The sequence below is a fragment of the Sus scrofa genome, chromosome 4 (genome assembly GCF_000003025.6).
Source record: "Sus scrofa isolate TJ Tabasco breed Duroc chromosome 4, Sscrofa11.1, whole genome shotgun sequence".
In the NCBI taxonomy this organism is placed as follows: Eukaryota; Metazoa; Chordata; class Mammalia; order Artiodactyla; family Suidae; genus Sus; species Sus scrofa.
In genome coordinates, this window is record NC_010446.5 from 36,756,859 (window position 1) to 36,779,797 (window position 22,939).

Genomic DNA, 22,939 nt, shown 5'->3' on the forward strand with positions numbered 1-22,939 from the left:
AAGAATTCAAACAGGAGTTCCTGTCGTGGCACAGGCGAAACGAATCCGACTAGGAACCATGAGGTTGCGGTTTCGATCCCTGGCCTTGCTCAGTGGGTTAAGGATCTGGCGTTGCTGTGAGGTATGGTGTAGGTCGCAGATGCAGCTTGGATCTGGGGTGGCTGTGGCTGTAGCTGTGGCCAGCAGCAACAGCTCTGAGTAGACCCCTAGCCTGGGAACCTCCATATGCCATGGGTGTGTCTCTAAAAAGACAAAAAAAAAAAAAAAAAAGAACTCAAACACCTCAATATTAGAAAAAACAATAATCCATTAAAAAGGTGGACAGAGGAACTGGATAGAGAATACATAGAGATGGCCAAAAGGTACATGAAAAGGTGCTCAACATCCCTAATCATTAGGGAAATGCAAATCCAAATCACAATGAGATATCACCACACTCCTGTTAGAAGAGCTAATGTCAAAAAATAAGAGATAACAAGGGCTGGTGAGGATGCGGAGAAAAGGGAATCCTTGTGCTCCATGCTGGAAATGTTAACTGGTGCAGCCACTGTGGAACGCATTATGGAGGCGCCTCAAAAAAATAAAAATACAGCTACCATATGATCTACCCATTCTACTTCTGGGTAGTTATCCAATGGAAATGAAAACATGAAAAGATATCTGCACTCCTATGCTCACGATAGCGTTATTTATAATAGCCAAGACACGGAAGCAACCTAAGTGTCCATCGGTGAATGGACGGATAAAGAAGATGTGGTTTATCTACACAACGGAATATCATTCAGCAATAAAAAGAAGGCAATCCTGCCATTTGTGGCAACATGATGGACTTTGAGGGCATTACGCTAAGTAGAATTAGTCAAAGACAAGTACATGTGAGCTCAGGTATATGTGGAATCCATACCCACCCACCCACCCACCCACACAAACCCATCCCAAATCCCACCAATAACAATCTGAACTCATAGAAAGAGGACAGATTGGTGGTTGCCAGAGGGAAGTTGAAGAAGGGATGGAGGATGGGCAAAATGGTTGAAGGTGCTCAAAAGGGACAAAATTCTACTCAGAAAATAAGTAAGTCATGGAGATGTGTGTGCAGCATGATGACTAGAGATAATACTGCATCATATATTTCAGAGTCTAAAAAAAATAAACCCTAAAAGTTCTCATCTCGGGAGTTCCCGTAGTGGCGCAGCAGAAATGAATCTGACTAGGAACCATGAGGTTGCAGGTTGGATCCCTGGCCTTGCTCAGTGGGTTGAGGATCTGGCATTGCCATGAGCTGTGGTGTAGGTCATAGACGTGGCTTGGATCTGGGGTTGCCGTGGCTGTGGTGTAGGCTGGCAGCTGTAGCTCCAATTAGACCCCTAGCCTGGACCTGCATATGCCTTGAGTGTGGCCCTAAAAAGCAAAAAAAAAAAAAAAAAAAAAAAAGTTATCATCTCAAGAAAAAAAATATAAATATGTGTGAACTGGACATGTTGTGATCACTTCACAAGCATACAAATATTAAACCACTATGTTGTACACCTTATACTAATATATCAATTATAGCTCAATTAAAAAAACCTTAAAGAGAAAAAACAAAGAATAAGAGATAACAAGGGCTGGTGAGGATGCGGAGAAAATGTCACACATTACAATGTGTGAATGTCGCTGTATTAAACCTTAATCAAATTGATTCTTTAAGAATACCATTTCAGGAAATGCCATATCCCAGTATGTTCTGATTTTTGTGAGGTTATTTTCAACAAATGTGAACACTCACAAAAGTTTTCCATGCAGAAGAATCAGCAAAAAGCAAAGTGTAATTATACACACTTTCCTGGAAAATAATGGTGACATTTCCTTAGAGAAGAATGCCACTCTCTAGCCTAACACTGACCACTGGCCAGTTTAAGGCCCAAATCACCATGAACTTCCCAACCTCTGACTTTTCTCTACCAACCTCTATCTTCTGTTCTGATCCCCTCCTCCCACTCCCACTTCCATTCTGATGCCCTCCTCCAGTGGCGCTGCTGGTGGCTGTCAGTAAGTCAGTAGTAAACCCTCCTGTCCCATATAGTGGACCTATGACAACTAATAACATTCCTAAGAAAACCAGGAAATGAATCTTTGTTTTTTCTTTTTGGGGCTGCACCCACAGCATATGGATTCTTCCCCAGGCTAGGGATCAAATTTGAGCTGTCGCCACTGGCCTACACCACAGACACAGCAACACAGGATCCAAGCCGCGTTTGCGACCTACACCACAGCTCACAACAACGCCAGATCCTTAACCCACTGAGCGAGGCCAGGGATCGAACCTGCGTCCTCATGGACGCTAGTCAGATTCGTTTCTGCTGAGCCATGGCAGGAACTCTGGGAAATGAATCATACTTTTTGAGCTACACGGGGTCTTAGAAATGATCTAGCTCCACACCATAGTTTGGGGAACTCTGAGGCACCTTCCAAGGTTTTAGGACTGGTGAGCACTTGCACAAGGATTAAGCCCCAGGAAGATGTCACTCCCCGTCCTGAAGCCCACGATTCATGTTTATGAAGAAAAACCACGTGATGAGTTCAGAGCTGAAACGGACATGTTCAAATGAAGATTTCCTCACCTTGAGTCCTTTCTGAGCCAGGGCGCGTCTATAGCACGCTTTCACGTTCCCGTGATCTATCTGAAGCGCCTGATCACAGTCCTGCTTCGCCTCTTCAAACTGGCACAGCTTCAAGTAACAGAGAGCTCTGGTGCAACGTAATGGAACTCAGCATCAGGAGAGGTAAAGACAACACAGCTATGAATTTGGACAGCTAACAGAAACCAGAGAAGAGCGAAATAAATCTGTGTCTATGCCACAACTGTTGCGATTAAAACCTAACGTTTTTCTCCAGTTATGGCATTGTCTGGCAATCCATGTAATGAGGGCCCTGGGGATACAACTGTAATCAAAATACAGTCTGGGCCCTCAAGGAGGCTGCTGCGGTCCAGGGGAAGAGACAGGTAGTTAAAAGAAGCAAACACAATAAAATCTGTAAAGGATGCTCTGGGAGCACAGAGCTGAGACGCTCCTCAGAGCTGGTGGAGCTGAAGTGAGGAAGGAGGAGTCAGGGAAGACTTCCCAGTAGAAGCGACTTTTTTTTTTTTTTTTTTTTTTTTTGTCGTTTTACGGCTGCACCTGTGGCATATGGAGCTTCCCAGGTTGGGGGTCTAATCAGAGCTGTAGCTTCTGGCCTGTACCACAGCCACAGCAATGCAAGATCCGAGCCACGTCTTCGACCTACACCACAGCTCACGGCAACGCTGGATCCTTACCCCACTGAGCAAGGCCAGGGACTGAACCTGCAACCTCAGGGTTCCTAGTCAGATTCGTCTCCACTGTGCCATGACAGGAACTCCAGAAGCGACATTTAAGTTGAAGCCCAGAACACAGAGTGAGAATCATCCAATACCAGGGCTCAGAGCTGAGAGGCAAGATGCAGGCAGCGGAGAGTGGAGGCCAAGGGCACAGGACCTGTAGAGTCCTACAGTGAGAGAATACGCTGCTCCCGATGGACTAAGAAGGGAGCCCAATGGCAGGGGTGCAGGGATGGGGCTGGGAGAGTGGGAGGCCAACTCAGGAAGGGCCTTGTGAACCACTGCAGGAGGCTGCGCTTTATCCCCAGCATGATAGTTTTTAAATAGAGGCTAAGGAGTTTCCACTGTGGCTCAGTGGGTTAAGAACCTGACTAGTTTCCAAGAGGACGTGGGTTGATCCCAGGCCTCACTCTGGCTTATGGTTCCAACACTGCTGTGAACTGCGGCATATATGTTGAAGATGCGGCTCGGATCTGGCGTTGCTGTGGCTGTGGTGTGGGCCGGCAGCTGCAGCTCTGATTCGACCCCTAGCCTGGGAACCTCCATATGCTGCAAGTGCGGCCCTAAAAAGCAAAAAAAAAAAAAAAGAAAAACAAAAAAAAAAACAGAGCCTATGTTCACCATTTGGTAGGAAGATGGCTCTAGCTGCAGCCTGGAGGAGAGGGAACAAGACCACAGGCAGGGACACCTGGGAGGGCCCCGCAGGCCTCGGGGAAGAGACGGTGACGGCCCAGCGCAGGTGCTGTGGGTGAGGGTGGACAGAAAGGAATTGGGAAGAGCTGCTGACAGGCTGGGGCAGGAGGCCTCGGTCAGGGAAGACAACCCATCCTATCGCAAGTGCAGAAGGGAGGGAAGTGCTCGGGTCCGCGGCTCAGAGACAGACTTTGGGGACACAGTTGGAAGGGGGTTAACGCAGGGGACGAGGCTGAAATGGCCCAGAGGATGTTTGAGTGAGCAAGGGACCTACATGATTAGAACCCCGAGAAGACCAGGGAGAGAAGAGCCCTCTTGTAGAGGGAGACAGAGAGAGCCAGCTGTCTGCACTGCAGCCAAGGGCAGAGCAGGCCTCCAGGGAAGACAGAGCAGGCCCTGAGGCCCCAGACCACAGGGCTGAGCAGGAGATGGGTGGACAACTACCTGTTGGACTGAGCGACAGAATTTTTTGCAGAAAGGTTGCCAAAAGAGGAAAACGTGTGCAAAAACAATGCGGTGAGAGATTAAGTTTAAAAAACTCATCTGAGGCCTTCCTGCTGTGGCTCAGTAGTTAATGAATCTGACTAGGAACCATAAGGTTGTGAGTTCAATCCCTGGTCTCACTCAGTGGGTGTTAAGCATCCGGCGTTGCCGTGAGCTGTGGTGTAGGTCACAGACGTGGCTCAGATCTGGCGTTGCTGTGGCCAGCAGCTGTAGCTCCAATTCAACCCCTAGCCTGGGAACCTCCATATGCCGCAGGTGCAGCCCTAAAAAAAAAAAATACAAAAAGACAAACAAACAAACAACAAAAAAAAAGTCACCTGAAATCACTAGGAAAACTCAAGCTAAGTCGCTCCTCTTCAGGAACCATGCCTCATTCTTCCTGGTCACTGAATGTTCTCTCTGCTCCCTAAAAATCCCCAAATCATGATAGTCTACAGAACTATCTTTTTATACCACAATGTGTTACAGATGGCACCTGAGCAGTGTTCTAGAACAATCTGCCCATTTCTGCTATGTGCTAAAAGATGCCAGGCCCTTCCCTTAGCACTTCAAGAGAAAAGTTTGAAAGGCAACTGATCCCTGCTTCCACTCCGGAGGCCGAGGCTGAGGCCTCCACACCAGCTGCAGTGAGGAGCCAGGGCCACGATGGCCTCGCAGAAGCCTCAGCAGAGACCACGTCTGACCTCCCAGCTCCAAGACATGTCCCGTTCTCAGTCTCTCCCAAGGCTCTACCTCTTTAAAAAGCACTCACTTAAAACAATTTGCTATAGAAATTCGCAGGACCATGGGAAACAATTTCGGCAATTCACGTGTCTAACGTTACGGTTGAAAATATTCACACAGGAAATATATAAAGTTACAAAGAACTTGCCTGTTTGTATAAATGGCACAGTCCTTGCTGTTAATCTTTAAGCACGCACTGTATTTACTGAGAGCATCTTTATAGTTTTTGTCCTTTACACACTGATTTCCTTCTTCCTTAAGGGTTGTAAACATTTTTTCATCTATGGGACACACACACAAAAAAGAAAGTATTCATGTTAGCAGCTCTACAAAATTTTCAGTATCCTAGAAATGAACTTGACCACATGCCATACAGAGCTAAAGTCCAAATGGAACCAAACTTATATATATACAAAGTAAAAACATACATTGGCTATAAGTAGAAATACTTAAAACGTTATGACACTGGTATTTTTTTTTTTCAAATTAGAAAATAAAATACAAGAGATTCTAGCATTTTATCCATATTGGCATGCCTTCTTTTCTCTGCTGGAGATACAAATCGGGAGTGTTTGGTTTAGGATTATTTCATGAAAAATGGACACACCAACCCATGAAAACCTGAAGGAGACATCTGTCCAGGACTCCAAATTTCCCTGAAACGTCACCCCTCCTCCGCTGTCTGCTCTTGTGGTTTAGTTAAGGTGGATTCCACCCAAGCCCTACCTTTTGGGGTAATCATCGCCTTACTAAGCAGCACATCAGATCCCCTTGGCCACAATAATTATATTGGTCAGGATGGCCCTGTGAGAACCAGTGAACAATGGTGAGATTTTAGTGGCAGCTCCTGGTGAGGGAATTCTTGTTCTTTCCCATGGAACGTGAGAACAAACGGAGGTGGCATTTTGCCACTGTATGTATGAGAAGAGGGGAGAAATGGTCTGAGAACGGAGCCCACAGAGCAAGTGAGAGGCCAAGGAGGAGGGGCTGAAAGAGAAGCCCGACTCCTGAATTCGGCCTCCCTGCAGCCACTCGACCTGTGGACTTTTGCTCAAGAGGTACCGATAAACAACTTTTTTTTTTTTTTTTTTTTGCTTAGGCCATGAAAGGTTGGGTTTTCGGTTATCCGCAAAGAGAGTCCCAAGGATGACTGTTACCTATAAACTTGCAAGGATCAAGGCTGACTCCCTGCTCTGGATCCATGTCCTTCTTCCTAAGGTACCTGGATATGCATTCGGCTGGCACTCCTTTCCCACTCAGCTCGTGTGTTCAGGGGAAGCTGCTCCCACTGATCAGGAACTCAGGCCTGAGCCAATCAGGGTAGAGCATGTCTTGGCATGGGGACCAGCTCAGGAACGGGCACATGACTCATTAGAATGAGTGCCAACAGAATTTGAGCCAACAGAATGATAGGCTAAAAAGCTAAGTTTTTGGGGCAATATATTTCCTCATTCTTTCATTAATGCCACCAAGAGCAATGGTGTCTCTCTCCCGTTGGACAGTGATATTGTGCCGACTTCAGGCCTGAAACTGCTCCGGTTCTATTATTTCTGGCCAGAGCCATCCTGAGTTTAGAGCCTGCCTGGGCTCTTTTGAGTTACCTGAACCAAAACATTCCTTACAGCTATAAATCAACAGATTCTCTGTTACTTGCAGCCAAAGTTTTCCAACATGCATAAAATATTAAAATTTGAAGTTTTAAATCTGTGTAGTAACTTTAGCCTGGAGTAATGGGATATAAAATAGAAATCCAAAACTTAAATTTTAAAATTTAATTTTACCTTTAAATTCTGTGATCTAAAAATCTTGATTAAAACAAGAACAACAACAAAAAACTTCAAGGAGTTCCCACTATGACACAGAGGGTTAAGAACCCGACTGCAGAGGCATGGGTTTGATCCAGTGGGTTAAGGATCCAGTGTTGCCGTGAGCTGTGGTGTAGGTCAAGATGCGGCTCGGATCTGGCATTGCTGTGGCCATGGCGTAAGCTGATGGCTACAGCTCTGGTTTGAGCCCTCGCCTGGGAACGTCCACAGGCCGCGAGTGCAGCCCTGGAAAAAAAAAAAAAAAAAAGACTAAAAGCCCTGACAGAAGTTTCCTGCATTTTCTTTCTAGGAATGGAACCTTGAAGTGTCTGCAAGATGAAGCTCCAGCCAGACACACATGGGGTTCCTAAGCAGGCAGAAGTGGGGCCTCCGCTGGCTTTGAAGCAGAAAGCAAGAGTGAAGCCACATGTATAACTACACTGCACAAAGTACTGAGGTGGGCCCTGGGGGTGCAGATATGGATGGGAACAACTGGCAGGCGGAAGGAAGTACTGCCAGATACATGCTGTAGGGCTTTATCTTGTTTTACTCTTTCAAACACATCAACCTTATTACACTAGCCTCGCCACTTAACATGGTGTGTAGAGGGCTATATACTAATTAATTCTTTTTCTTCTTTTTATTTTTTATTTTTGTCTTTTCTAGGGCTGCTCCTTTGGCATGTGGAGGTTCCCAGACTAGGGGTCTAATTGGAGCTGTAGTCGCCGGCCTACACCACAGCCACAGCAACGCGGGATCCAAGCTGAGTCTGCAACCTACACCACAGCTCACGGCAACACTGGATCCTTAACCCACTAAGCAAGGCCAGGGATCGAACCTGCAACCTCATGGTTACTATTCAGATTCATTCACTACTGAGCCACGACGGGAACTCCTTCTTTTTCTTCTTAATAACTATGCTAACTTAACTTTTATTAAGAGGCTACTATAAGCTTACACAGTCAGCACATGTGCTAAGTATTTTATAGGCATATCTCCATTTATTCTTGAGAATAATTCCATAAGACAGTTATTCCCATCTCCCCCTTTCATATACACAAAGATACTGGAGTATAGAGTGGGAAGTAACTTTTAAGACTTTGTAGTTAGAGAGAGAACAGGGTGCTAATTTAAGCCCGGGTCTGATGCCTGAGTTCACTCAGTCATCCTTCTGCTTTACTGTCAAAATACACGCACAGCTCACAACCACCCTCCAAAGAAATGATCATGGGATGCTCTTACCTATGATGCCGGGCTGGTGATGGCTGCAGGAATCGCCCCCTTGGTCTGGGGGTGGCTCCGCCACAGGCTGCCAAGCTCGCAGCTGTGCAGATGTGGGCACAGTAGGAATGCGTAACAGCTTCTCCCGCCAGCTTGGTCCATCCAGAGCCATTAAAATTTTTGTTATCCTGGAAAGAAAATCAGTTTTCTGTTGATTATGCAGTTTGCTTTTTTCTATTACGGAAGGTCATACCAAGATTAAAATTTACACACGGTATGCATTTGTGTACTTCCCTGGAGAAAACACACACTCGTGTGGTATTTGCTGTCCTCACAAACCGTCTTTAAAAGGACTTTTCAACATTGCCCCAAACTACGCATCTTTTTTGTCTCAGAAGAAAAAAATTAAGAATTTCTAATTGGTTTTTAAAAATTTTTTAGTGTATAAGCAATATTTTTAATTTTTAAAAAAGTATAAAAGTAAAATTTAGGAGGCCTAGAAGAAATGCCCCCCACATAGCATTTAATATAATATATATAGTATAAATACTAATATATTACTCTTGAGTGTAATCAGAAATACTTTAGAATTTCTAGGAGTTCCCATTGTGGCTCAGCAGGTTGTGAATCCAACTAGTACCCATGAGGATGTGGGTTCCATGCTCAGGGGGTTAAGGATCCAGTGTCACCATGAGCTGTGGTCTAGGTCTCCACCCTGGCATTGCTGTGGCTGTGCCGCAGGCCGGCAGCTGCAGCTCTGATGCAACCCCTAGCCTGGGAACTGCCATATGCCACAGGTGCAGCCCTAAAAAGCAAAAAAAAAAAAAAAAAAGTACTTTAGAATTTCTTTTCCCAAACTATAAAGACAGGTGTACAAGACAGGCTGTTAAAAGGGATGAGGAGGGAGTAGCTGTCACATGGAACATTGCTTGTCTTGAAACATTTATATGTGGTTAAGATACTCTTAGCTTGTATTTTTTCATCTCTAAAATTATCCGCTCATGTTTTCAGATGCATAAAAGATGAAAGAATAGGATCCTGGAGTTTCTTACTAGGGCGCTTGTGTTAATGCCAGTTGCTAATGGTTATTGTAAAATTCAGATTAACATCCCTGATTATCACATTATCATTTTAAGCATATAAAATATCATACTTAGAGTTTAAAACAAAATTATGTCTTTGGAGTACATCTGGTTTAAAAAAAGGTACTCCCCAAGACTGAGCAAGTTTACCGGTATTTAGTAGAACGAATTCAAATCAGTTAACTCAGGAGTACTTTTGTGTGAAAAAAAATTTTGTATTCATATAGAGGTAAATATAATGCACATATTTTCCCTACAGTTTCTTTTTTTAATTAATTAATTATTTATTTATTTTGCTTTTTAGGGCTGCACCTGCAGCGTAGGGAACTTCCCAGGCTAGGGGCTGAATCAGAACTGCAGCTGCCGGCCTACGCCAGAGCCACAGCAATGCCAGATTTGAGCCACGTCGGCGACGTACACCCCAGCTCACGGCAACACAGGATCCCTGACCTACTGAGTGAGGCCAGGGATTGAACCCACATCCTCATGGATACTAGTCGTATTTGTTTCTGCTATGCCACAACAGGAACTCCCTGACAGTTTCTTTAAACTGAAATTTCAATAGTGATTTGGGGGTTATGATAACCAAATCTCACATATTTTAGTGTAAAAAAATAAATGTGAAAAAGAATGTATTAACCACCTACAACTGAAGAAGAGAAAGAAGCATTAGAAAAAAAGAATTTTCAGGAGCTCCCATTGTGGCTAAGCAGTAATGAACCCAACTAGTATCCATGAGGATGCGGGTTTGATCCCTGGCCTCACTCAGTGGATGAGGGATCCGGCACTGCTGTGAGCTGTGCTGTACATCACAGATGTGGCTCAGATCTGGTGTGGCTGTGGCTAACAGCTGCAGCTCCGACTTGACCCCTAGCCTGGGAACCTCCATATGCCTCCAGTGCAGCCCTAAAAAAAGACAAAAAAAAAAAAAAAAAAAAAAAGAAAGAAAGAAAGAAAAGAAAAGAAAAGAAAGAATTTTCAAGCAAAATGTATTACCAGCAGAGAGGAAGGAGGAAGCAGCTGAAAAGAGCTGATGTGTTGCCAGGGAGTAAATAAGTATATGCAGGGAAATGTAACATATAAGGTTCCTGGAGAGGAAGAGAGGAATATGGTTAATGGAAGACAAACAAAATAAGCACAGGTGTTTAAATTTAAAAATCTGCTGTCGGAGTTCCCGTCGTGGCTCAGTGGTTAATGAATCTGACTAGGAACCATGAGGTTGTGGGTTTGATTCCTGGCCTCGCTCAGTGGGTTAAGAATCTGGCATTGCCGTGAGCTGTGGTGTAGGTTGCAGACACGGCTCGGATCCCAAGTTGCTGTGGCTCTGGCGTAGGCTGGTGGCTGCAGCTCCAATTCGATCCCTAGCCTGGGAACCTCCATATGCCACGGAATCGGCCCATGAAATGGCAAAAAGAGACAAAAATAAAAAGCTGCTGTTACTTAGATGGAAAAGCAAGCATAAATATGAGATTCATGAAAAGGAATAGTGAAATTTTTTAAATGGATATTTTATAGAAAATATATATGGCAAAACCAATGCCGCCTCATCTTCTTATAAAACAACACATCAGCAAGAACCACTCAAGTAAAAAAAAAAAAGAATAACTCTTCAAAGTCAATTTGCATCAAATAACCTTGAGTACATACAAAAACTACAATACAGTCCTCAGAAAGCTAAACAAAATTACTGTGTGACCCAGCAATTCCACTCCTGGGTATACATCAAAAGGAAATGAAAACAGGCTTGCAAACACCCGTGCACATGAATGCTCAGAGCAGCACTATTCATAAGAGCCAAATGGTGGAAATAACCAAAATGCCCATCAACAGATGAATGGCAAAACACAATGTAATGTAGCCACATAATGGAATATTACTCGGTCATAAAAAGAAATGACGTCATCACACACGCCACACCAGGGACCAACCTTGAAGAAACAGAATGCTAAGTGAAATAAGCCAGACACAAAAGGCACATACTGTATGAGTCTATTTATAAGCACTATGCAGAACAGGTAAATCCACAGAGACAGAAAGCTGCTTAGTGGTGACCAGGGGCTCAGAGACGGAGAATGAGAAGCGGTTGCTTAATAAGGAGTCAGAGTTTCCCTTTGGGGGGATGAAGCGTTTGGGAATAGAGAGAGGTGGTGGCTGCATAACACTGTGAATGTTCTAAAGGCCACTAGATTGTACACCTTAAAGTAGTTAATTCAGTTGTTGCTTGAATTGTACGTCACCTTTTTTTTTTATTATCGTTTATTATTTATTCTTTTATTTTTTTGCCTTTTCTAGGGCTGCACCCATGGCACATGGAGGTTCCCAGGCTAGGGGTCTAATGGGAGCTGTAGCTACCAGCTCTAGGCCAGAGCCACAGCAACACAGGATCCTTAACCCACTGAGCAAGGCCAGGGATCGAACCTGCAACCTCATGGTTCCTAGTCAGATTCGTTAACCACTGAGCCATGATGGCAAGTCCAGTCACCTTTTTTTTTTAAGTGTATAATGCAGAAGGTTCAGACATGTGAATGATCAGTCTTTCAGACATACATTTCTCCCTTCCAACCATTTAGCTGATCGCTATGAGCTGGATTTTTTAAAATCAAATTTCAACAGGCCCTTGGACTCTGCCAGATACTTAAGGTGTCTTCCCACTTTGTTTCCTGAGAGCCCCTAACCCCGGAGAATCCCCAGCCATCCTGGAGCATCCTGGAGCCTCCTGGAGGGGTTGGGGTCGGGGGTGAATTAACACCATAAGCCTGCAGAACGCACTCATGACACACGTTTTTACTAAGGACACCTACTGTACAAGGTACCACAACTTCGAAAACGGATAAAACACAACCCCGACCTCAAGGAATTCCCAGAAGAATGAGAGCAGAGCTTTACAAAAGGGGGTGGAGGGTGGGGGTGTAGAGGAGTTGCCGTTCCCGCCGTGGCTCAGCAGTTAACGGGCCTGACTAGCATCCATGAGGACGTGGGTTTGATCCTTGGCCTTGCTCAGTGGGTTTAGGATCCTGTGTTGCTGTGGCTGTGGTGTAGGCCAGTGGCTACAGCTCTGATTAGCCTGGGAACCTCCATATGCTGTGGGTACAGCCCTAAAAAGAGAACAAGGCAAAAAGGCAAAAAGAAAAAAAAAAGGAGGGGGGAAAAGGCCTGGGGAGGAAGGAGCAGATGACATGCGGTGGGGTGGCTGTGCAGCAGAAGAAAAGGCTTGGAGAGCTCCTGGGGGACAGACCTAATTTCAGAGGATCAAGGTCAAGGAGGACCTGGATGCCCAGGGTTCCATCTGGTTCCACTCTAGACCTAATAATCAATATCCACCCCTTTCTCCTGGTCAGGCTGGGGCCAGACAGGCACAACCACTGAATGGAAGCACCAGGGGATGGCTGCCCACTCTCTATACAAATTCTTCCAGAGTTCCTGTCGTGGCTCAGTGGTTAACGAATCCGACTAGGAACCATGAGGTTGAGGGTTCAATCCCTGACCTCACTCAGTGGGTTAAGGATACAGCATTGCCGTGAGCTGTGGTGTAGGTCGCAGACGCGGCTTGGATCCCTTGTTGCTGTGATGTAGGCTGGCAGCTACAGCTCCGATTGGACCCCTAGCCTGGGAACCTCCATATGCTGCAGGAGCGGCCCTAAAAAGGATAAAAAAAAAAAAAAAATTCTTCTGACACTTTCTCCCAGGTGTGGTGGGACCAGGTGCAGCGGTAGGGCAGGATTTTAAAAGACCAAATTGATCTGAAACACACCGTTCTCACTTTCTTCACCTTTGTTCAAGGTTCCATCAGTGCCCTTCCCGGACGAGCTTCAGCGCTTTCTCTCCAACAACCACAGCCCACACAGAATAAGGGGCCTGGCCTCTCTGTGAGCCCCTGTCTCACTGACAAATGTTCACACTTGGGCATAATCTGTCTTATGTCAAGTTTCTCCCCCCAGCTATATTCCAGTTTGCTTAAAGACAGAGGCTGTGTGGGAGTTCCTGTTGTGGCTCAGTGGTTAATGAATCTGACTAGGAACCATGAAGTTGCAGGTTTGATCCCTGGCCTTGCTCACTGGGTAAAAGATCCGGCGTTGCCATGAGCTGTGGTGTAGGCCAGCGGCTACAGCTCCTATTAGACCCTTAGCCTGGGGATGTCTGTATGCCATGGGAGCAGCCCAAGAAATGGAAAAAAAAAAAAAAAAAAGACAGAGGCTATGTTGTGTTTTCCCTTTTTGTGGGGAATGGGAGGAGAGGGGGCATGGTACACTAGATCAACGCTGGGCACAAGGGAAACACACAAATACTTGGAAGAAATTATACTTTGGACAAACGGGATCACAAGATAGTATCCATAACTAGAAATGTTATCCAAGTAGTAATTTTCCAAGTTCACCTAAAAGCAATGTCTGAAGTCTGGAAATTCTTACCTTCCCATTCTCACTCAGGGGGTCTAGAGATCATAATATAAATCAGATCCAGATTCTTTGCTATTTTAAGTTAATACTTATCCTAGATGAGTGTCTATGTAAACAGAAATATCTAGCAGGCTCATGAAGACATCATTCTCCCGAGGAGAAACAAGATAGGTTTCCACTGACAGATGTGGTGCCCTTGAACATCTGCAAATCCTGCAGGAGAAGACGACTCAACACGGCGGTTTTCCCTAAGGTTTTGGATCTTGCCCTATAATTGGTACTGACTTAGGACATCACTGAAAACACTGCTCTAACCCCAAAGATATTTACAAATACTAAACTCGAATTCTGTGCATCTGAGCAGCACAAAAGACCTATATCCTGTGCGACTAAAAATGTACGTATACAGAGAACATTCACTGGACAGTAATAAGTGGACCAGGACACCAACATAAAGGTGTCAGAGGACAATTAAAATGTATCATGGGGAGTTCCCGTCGTGGCGCAGTGGTTAACGAATCCGACTAGGAACCATGAGGTTGCGGGTTCGGTCCCTGCCCTTGCTCAGTGGGTTAACGATCCGGCGTTGCCGTGAGCTGTGGTGTAGGTTGCAGACACGGCTCGGATCCTGCGTTGCTGTGGCTCTGGTGTAGGCTGGTGGCTGCAGCTCCGATTCAACCCCTAGCCTGGGAACCTCCATATGCCGCGGGAGTGGCCCTAGAAAAGGCAAAAAGACGAAAAAAAAAAAAAATGTATCATGGGATAAAGAGAAAGTTAAAAGTTAGAGAGCTTGAGCCATGGGGTTTTGAAAGAGTGAAGGCAGGCAATTGCCGAAGGCCATCCGGGTAACGCCAATAACAAAGAACACATCTACACCCTGACAACACTCTTGGAGGAGGGAAGAAAAGAAAATCTCACTCCATGAGAACCCCTAGACCTCAGGGAGCTGCCTCCGAGTCGGTTACCTGTTAATACTGTCGTTTGCTACCTGGATTCCGCAGTCTATTTGCAGCACTGTTTTATAATCCACGTATGCTTTCTGATACTGCTCTAAAGTTTCATAGGCCATTGCTCGTCGAAGAAGTGGCTTGACTGAGAATGGATGAAGTTCCAGAGCCCTGCAGGAAGACAGAAACATTACATGTCATTTGTTTTGAGAACTACTCTCTTACTTACGCTAACTGAATGTATGCAATAGTACTGGCCTCTCACATGCAGGCCTATCTGACATCTCACCATGGGAACCTAGCAACACACCACATCTTTCCCCTCAGTGAGACTTCATACCCTGGCAGCAGGCAGTGTCTCCCCATCCCACACCCCTCCCCTGAAAGGTGCTAACACAGCCCACCATGGCGCCAGGCCACACAGCAGGCTTTCCACAGGTTCTTGATATTGACAGATAAAAAGGAAATGTCGGAGTTCCTGTCGTGGCGCAGTGGTTAACGAATCCGACTAGGAACCATGAGGTTGCGGGTTCGGTCCCTGCCCTTGCTCAGTGGGTTGATGATCCGGCGTTACTGTGAGCTATGGTATAGGTTGCAGACTCGGCTTGGATCCGTGTTGCTGTGGCTGTGGTGTAGGCCGGTAGCTACAGCTCTGATTGGACCCCTAGCCTGGGAACCTCCATATGCCACGGGAGCAGCCCAAGAAATAGCAAAAAAAAAAAAAAAAAAAAAAAAAAAAAAAAAGGAAATGTCTTACTGGCACCTATCTATTGAATAAGGCATCTCAGCACAGAACCACACAAAAAAAGTACATTACATTTTGAAAATCAGCTCTCTAAAACTTAATACAGTAGATTATGATTTCCTTGTTGCCAAAGGACTTCAAAAATAGACCAGAGTGGGGAGTTCCCATTGTGGCTCAGCAGAAACAAACCCGACTAGTATCCACTGAGGCCTCGCTCAGTGGGTTAATGATCCAGCCTTGCTGTGAGCAGTGGTATAGGTCACAGATGCAGCTCGGATCTGATGTTGCTGTGGCTGTGGTGTAGCCGGTAGCTGCAGCTCCAATTCAACTCCTAGCCTGGGAACTTCCATATGCCCTTGCGGCCCTAAAAAACAGGAAAAAAAAAAAAAAAAAAGACCAGAGGGAGTCAAGAAATTTATGACAATTTCTTGTACGTCATAACTTTTTAGCCTATGAAGTATTTCCAACATCATTAGAGATGTTATTTCAAGGTTATGCTCCTTGGTTTTGCTTGAAGTAACTGCTTAAATCTACCTCACTACTTAATGCACTTCATTATATTCTGAAAATAAAGCACACAATCAAAAGACTATTTACGAATGAGAACTACTATACTAACAAAACCAACGGAAACTTCAAGATGTACTCTGTGCAGAGATCCTATGAAGAGCCTACTTATTCCATAAGCCGCTAAGGCTCATCTATGCCAGACTGTCCACACTGGGGATCAGGTCTGCTCTTCTGGGAACTCTTAGGCACAGCAGTTTATGTATCAGACATTGAACGGGCTTCAGGAAAAGCCTGAGCGAGGGCTGCTTCACTCTCTTCCCAATAGAGACCTGCTGTCTATTCCTGCCTACAGCAGTCTGGCAAGGAGGAAGCTCCAACAGAACACCTGCTGGGCTGGTCACTGCAGATGTCCTCATTCAATGTCACAAGAAGCCTTCTAGGTAAATACTCATAAGGTCATGCTGAGGTGAAGAAGTGGAGAGACACACGGCGCAATCTGTGCCTGTTCTTTCAAATCCAAGCTTTGGGAAAGTGAGGGCATTGCCAGTCCTGATCACCACTCTATTCCCAGTGCCCAGACCACTGGGGACCTCCTCCTGAATGAAACTTCAGGGGCCATGCTCTTTACACTCTTTCTACCACACACACACACACACACACCAAAAAATAAAGGAACTCAGAGTCACCTGCTACTCTGACTCCTTCCTAATTCTCTACCTTGTACTGATACTCGGCTATACACATGGGTGTGTTCCTGGGCTCTGCACCACAAGAAGCTGTGCTAGAAATGTCATTAAACGTAATTAGCTTCATTTTTTTGAAAAATAACCAACTCTTCTCTGCCTAGGTGTTAGATTTGGGGGCGATCTTAATTTTTCCAGGGCTGAATGTGCAGCACATGGAAGCTCCCAGGCTAGGGGTCAAATTGGAGCTGCAGCTGCCGGCCTGAGCCACAGCCACAGCAACATCGGATGCAAGCTGCATCTGAGAATTACACTGCAGCTCAAGGCAATGCTGGATCCTTAACCCACTGAGCGAGGTCAGGGATCCAACCTGCATTCTCATGGATACTAGATGGGTTTGTAAGTCACTGAGACGCGACGGGAACTCTGTGCTATACTGGGTTTAAAATTTTTTTTCTGGAGATCCCATCGTGGTGCAGTGGAAACGAATCTGACTAGGAACCATGAGGTTTCGGGTTTGATTCCTGCCTTTGCTCTGTGGGTTAAGGATCCCAAGTTGCTGTGAGCTGTGTAGACTGCAAACACAGCTCGGATCCTGTGTTGCTGTGGCTCTGGAGTAGGCTGGCGGCTATAGCTCTGATTAGGCCCCTAGCTGGGAACCTCCATATGCTGCAAATGCAGCCCTAAAAAGACCAAAAAAAAAAAAAAAAAAAAATTTTTTTTTCTTTGATAGGTATGTGTTACTTTTGTAATCAGTAGAAGTTACTTTTAAAATAAAATTAAAATCAATCAAAACCGCTCTAAAACTAAAAAGCAGGTTTCTGGGCATCAGGATCTATTACATGTACCACTGCCTTAAATCTACTTTAGTTTAATGCTTAGAGGATATTAACTACACGAACAATGATTATAAATACAGGTCACTAACACATGACTACCCTCATTTTTCCAAAAGCTTCCAACATCCAAGGTACTATTTACCCACATAAGGCTGACCTGAAGTAGGCATGGAATCTAAAACTGAGTGAGGAGTTCCCTTCATGGCTCAGTGGTTAACGAACCTGACTAGTACCTGTGAAGACTCAGGTTCGGTCCCCGGCCTTACTCAGTGGGTTAAGGACCCGGTATTGCTGTGAGCTGCAGTGTAAGTCACTGACACAGCCTGGATCCGAGTGGCTGTGGCTGTGGTGTAGGTCAGTGGCTATAGCTCTGATCTGACCCCTAGTCTGGGAACCTCCATATGCTGTAGGTACAGCCCTAAAAAGACCAAAAAAAAAAAAAAAAAAAAAAAAAAAAAAAAAAACCTGAATGAGATGACATTAATTTTTAGCATTCCCAGCCTGGAAAATGAAAGGCATTTTCTCTAACCACAATCCTGAAAATGAATGAGAGCTTCTAAATGGGAATTCCACTACGGGAAAAAAAAGAAAAGCACATCCATTCTTTCTTTCTTTTTCTTGTTTTGCTTTTTAGGGCCGCACCTCAGAGCTGAAGTGGCCAGCCTACGCCACAGCCAAAGCAACTTGGGATCCTTAACCCACTGAGCGAGGCCAGGGATCGAACCCATATCCTCATGGCTACTAATGGGGTTCGAAACCACTGGGTCACAACAAGAACTCCCAGCACATCCATTCTTAAAAACAAACACAGAAAAATTTTAAACCAGGGTTTACAAAAGCTTAACTATTCAAGTTAACACAGTTAAGACTCTAAAGATCTTCTAATTTCAAGTCTGTCAAAGGGCCTTGAAGAGGCACAAAAGCAGAGAATCACTAGGCAACATTCATTTATACTTGCAATGGAAAGTCAGGTAAAGCCTTCTGGGGTGGTTTCGATAACCCAACAAGGTTCTCTGACAGATGGGAAAAGTGAAGACCTTTCTTTTAGCTGATAAACAACTATGAGAATAAAAGAAATTTCTAGAAATTATTATTATTATTATTATTTTTTTAATCATTAGGTTTTAAACGTCTCTTAGGAGTCATAACCCTGTTCCATGCTTCACCTGGAAGCCTAACCTAGAAAGCTGGTGGGGGGCAGGGGAGGGGGAGAGTTATAGGGCAGGGCCCACAGCCCCTGAGCTGCTCGCACAATTCCTCACCTCCCAACAGCCATTCTCAATACACCAACCCCAAGGAAACTGCTCAGGGGAGGTGCTTCAGAGTAGGCCCTAGGAGTGCAGACACAATCAAATACGTCTCCCCCAAAATGTATAAAAAGTTATTCCATAGGTAAATCCAGGAAAATTATTTCATAGGTTTCCCCCTCTCCTTTATTTTAAATTTTGTGTCCCCCACCCTGGGAGGTTTTTCAATGTTTGAATCCTGCTACCACTTTTTTTTTTTTTTTTTTTTTTCTGCTTTTTAGGACCACACCTGCTGCAGCATATGGAAGTTTCCAGGTTAGGGGTTGAATTGGGGCTACAGCTGCCAGCCTACACCACAGTCACAGCAACTCAGGATCCAAGCCGCATCTGTGACCTGCACCACAGCTCAAGGCAATGTCGGATCTTAAAGCACTGAGCAAGGCCTGGGATCCTCATGGATACGAGTCAGGTTTGTTTCCACTGCACCACAATGGGAACTCCTGCTACCACTTGTTTTGTACCAAGGACTCAAAACAACTTTCCAAAGAGCAAAGATAATTAACTGAAAAACCAGAAAATAGGCTTCCTTTAAAATGCATGCAGTCATTCTTAGCAACATGGATAGACCTAGAAACTATCATGCTAAGTGAAGTCAGCCATACAATGAGACACCAACATCAAATTCTTTCACTGACATGTGGAATCCGAAAAAAGGTCAGACTGAATTTCTTTGCAGGACAGATGCTGACTCACATTGAAAAACTTATGGTCTCTGGAGGAGACAGTTTGGGGTGGGGGGTGGGGGGATGTGCTTGGGCTGTGGATGGAAATCCTGTGAAATCAGATTGTTATGATCATTATACAACCACAGATGTGATAAATTCATTTGAGTAATAAAAAAAATATAGTAATTAAGGGAAAAAATAAAATGTAAAAATAAATAAATAAATAAAAATAAAATGCATGCAGTCTTTTTGAGGTGAAAACACTCTTGTTTCTACTAATAATTGGTCCCTAATTTATGCAGATTTAAATACATCCACTCTTCAACATGTTTGAAAAAGCAAATCACGGTTCTGGCATTAAAACAAGTTTCAGAATCACTGCTTTAGGAGTTCCCATTGTGGCGCAGTGGAAATGAATATGACTTGGAACCATGAGGTTGCAGGTTTGATCCCTGGCCTCGCTCAGTGGGTTAAGGATCCGGCATTGCCATGAGCTGTGGTGTAGGTCACAGACTCGGCTCGGATATGGTATTGGTGTGGCTCTGGTGTAGGCCGACAGCAACATCTCCGATTAGACGCCCAGCCTGGGAACCTCCATATGCTGCTGGAGCGGCCCTATAAGGACAAAAGATTAAAAAAAAAAAAAAAAAAAAAAAAGAATCACTGCTTTGGAGTAAAAACATCCACCCTCTGCCCCTGATGCTGAGAGTCACATGCCAGGTATCAAAGAGAATATTTAAGTAGGTCGGTTTCTAGAAAGGTCAGTACTGACCAGCAGAGCCAGATTCCTCAGCCTAGAACCCAGCTCTTAACTAAGGACACCTTACCTAAACCACCACCTCCTCCCAGCCTGCAGGCAATTTCCTGCTTTCCTCCAGGACAAACCTCCATTCTAGTCTCCCTGCTGCAGTCTCCTCTGTGACTTCCTCCCGGCACTACACTGAAACCCAATGCATTTTAGCAAGATGTCTGCCGCCTTAAATGATCTCACTTAAGGACCAAATAAGTCCACTGTTTTGCAGCAGCCCTACCTATAGGGGTCCCAGGTTTTAACTAAAGAGTCCCGAACTCTCTCACAGAAGGAAGACCTAACTAAGACTGAAGGGTAACATACTAGCAATCGACACTTGAACTGAAAGGTTCTTAGCTGCCAGTCACCACTTGTCTGATAATCTGTAAATTCACGTGGTCTCGTTACTTATTGGGCAGTGGCAAATATTTAGCAACTGGCTCTCCTGGGGAGAAAAATGCCCTGATTTTTGGCATTTGCCAATTGTCATGGTATTAGGACTCCAACCATGTCAGATTTCAACTACCAACTTGACTTTGACCAACTCACAAAAATCCTGAACGTGTAACCATTAGCTAGCGTGAGCTGGCACGAGGGCAGATGGGGTCTAGTGTCAGACCAAAGTGAATATATGTGTATCTATCATTTTAAATTTGAGTGTTAAAATTGGCAAAAAATCTAAGCAGGTCAACGCCTTCTTTTCAAAGTGCAGGCACAGCTACCAGCAGGTTTTTGACCCATAACAATAAACCGATACTATCAATGGGAAAAACAAACAAACAAAAAACCTGTTCACCTTGTAATCAAGGTGTCCACATATGCTATTGTCCAAACGAGGGCCTCTGAGAGTGAAAGGGGTGATATTAATAATTTTACTAGACAACAGGGGTAAACCAGGACTGTGAGGGTCACATCAGTACACATGACTTCTTATTATTTAGATGCACTAATAGCAGTTTCTTTCCCAAGGGCTCCTGAAGCAGGTTTATTATTTAATGGTGAAAGAAGACACTTGTTATTCGTGTAAATATATTCATCCATCCTAGCACGTAACCTGTTGAGTACCATGGGTGACTGCTCTGCTGCAGGGATGCAACTCCATGTAAAACAGGATTCCTGAACACACAAGTGCTTAAAATCCAATGCAGCAGATGAGCTGTACCTACAGGTATGTGAATGCTAATGCAAGCCTTACAGTCATGCACATGACCGGGAGCCTGATGTCACCAGGAAGGCAGAGAGGAGGGGGCAGGTGAGCAAGGGTTTCTGAAGCAAAGATGTGCAGAGGGCATTAGAGATAGTGGACCAAATGGGAGCAGAAAGTTTGTTTGGGGGACAGTGTGGGGACAGAGGAGCTTATAATTATCTAGAAGACTATACTGAGCCACCCAACACCTGTTGAAACAGTCTGTACAAAATAATGATTCAGGAAAAGTTATTCATATGCCACTGTGGATTGGAAGAGGCAGAGACTAGTTAGAAGGTTCTCCTCCAATGTTCTCGGAATGATGTGAGGAGTATGAATTAAGGACACGAAAAAAGTTTGCACAATCTTCCATAATTGTCTTCATATACATGACAGAACTTACGAATTGTATTAGCAAACACATACCTTAAATGCCTTAAGAAAGTAGACTCAGAGGCAGAGAATTTAGAAGGATATTAAAATTGCATTCATCATCACACTGAAATGATAATCTCTTGATAAACCTGAAATACGGGAGTTTACCTGTTACAATCTTGAATGCAGCCACTGCAGTTTCCGTCTTTTAGGTAACATGCTGCTCTATTTGAATATAAGATACTGAGATCATCTGCACTTCCACTTCCTAAAAGCACATTTAATTAAACACAGTTAAAATCCATTAGCGAAATCACAGTTCACCAGAATTAACAAGGCCACTGGGGTCTCCCGTGGGGCTGCGGTCCTACCGCCTACCGATGCTGCAGCTCCGAGCAGCTGCCGGTGCCCGTGCCCGCAGTGGGCACACAGGCCAAGCCCGTAAAGGGACAGACGCGGATAAGCCTCGTTCGGGCGCACGCTACGCGCACCAAAGCACTGCTCCGGGAGGTCAGTTCGCATCCGCTCTGCCCTAGGTTACCGGGAAGGAGCGTACAGAGCGAGCGCCTGTCATTCGGGCGGTGGCCTGCGGCTCTCCCGCGGTGGCCCCTCAGGTCCCGCGAGCCGCAGCCCGAGGGCCCAGAGCCCCGGCGGGCGCCACTCCCTCACCTGCAGGCTCCAGCTGCGCGATCGCCGCCGAGTACTTGAGGGCCGCCTCGGCGAACTGCCCATGTTTGAAAAGCTCGTTGCCCTGACTCTTCAGGCCGGCGGGGCCGACCGGGGCGACAGGCGCGGGCGGCAGGGTGGCGGGCTCCGGGAACGCACAGGCCGCGGGGTCCCCGGCGCCTCGCCCGCCGCCCGGGTGCCCGTTGGCGCCTCCCGCCGTCGCGGAGTCCCGCGTCTGGCCCCGCTTGTCGGCGCGGGCCTCTGGCGCCCGACCCCGCCGCGGCGCACCCCGATCCTGCCGCTTGCCGCCCTCGCTCTTGCGGGTCAGCTTCTTCTGGATGTTGCCCATGGCGCGCGGGTCCGTGGCGCGCTCGGCTCCCGCCGGCTCCGCGGCCTCTGTAGGGAGTGGATGCGGGAAGTGAGTATTTGCATTACCAGCAGCAACTACCTCCGAGGCCGCT

The 22,939-nt window shown here is 45.6% G+C and overlaps 1 protein-coding gene across 5 annotated transcripts in view; it reads right to left on the reverse strand.

The window, feature by feature from the left end:
• The window catches only part of SPAG1 (sperm associated antigen 1), a 97,865-nt gene that overhangs the window by 10,061 nt on the left and 64,865 nt on the right, over positions 1–22,939 (reverse strand). For all 5 annotated transcript variants that reach the window (XM_021089046.1, XM_021089047.1, XM_021089045.1 and 2 more), the window contains 6 exons: positions 22,482–22,874; positions 21,981–22,080; positions 14,731–14,883; positions 8,308–8,474; positions 5,409–5,541; positions 2,604–2,730 (listed from right to left, as the gene is read on the reverse strand). In XM_021089046.1, the coding sequence (XP_020944705.1) occupies positions 2,604–2,730; positions 5,409–5,541; positions 8,308–8,474; positions 14,731–14,883; positions 21,981–22,080; positions 22,482–22,874 (1,073 nt within the window). The remainder of the gene's footprint in view (positions 1–2,603; positions 2,731–5,408; positions 5,542–8,307; positions 8,475–14,730; positions 14,884–21,980; positions 22,081–22,481; positions 22,875–22,939) is intronic.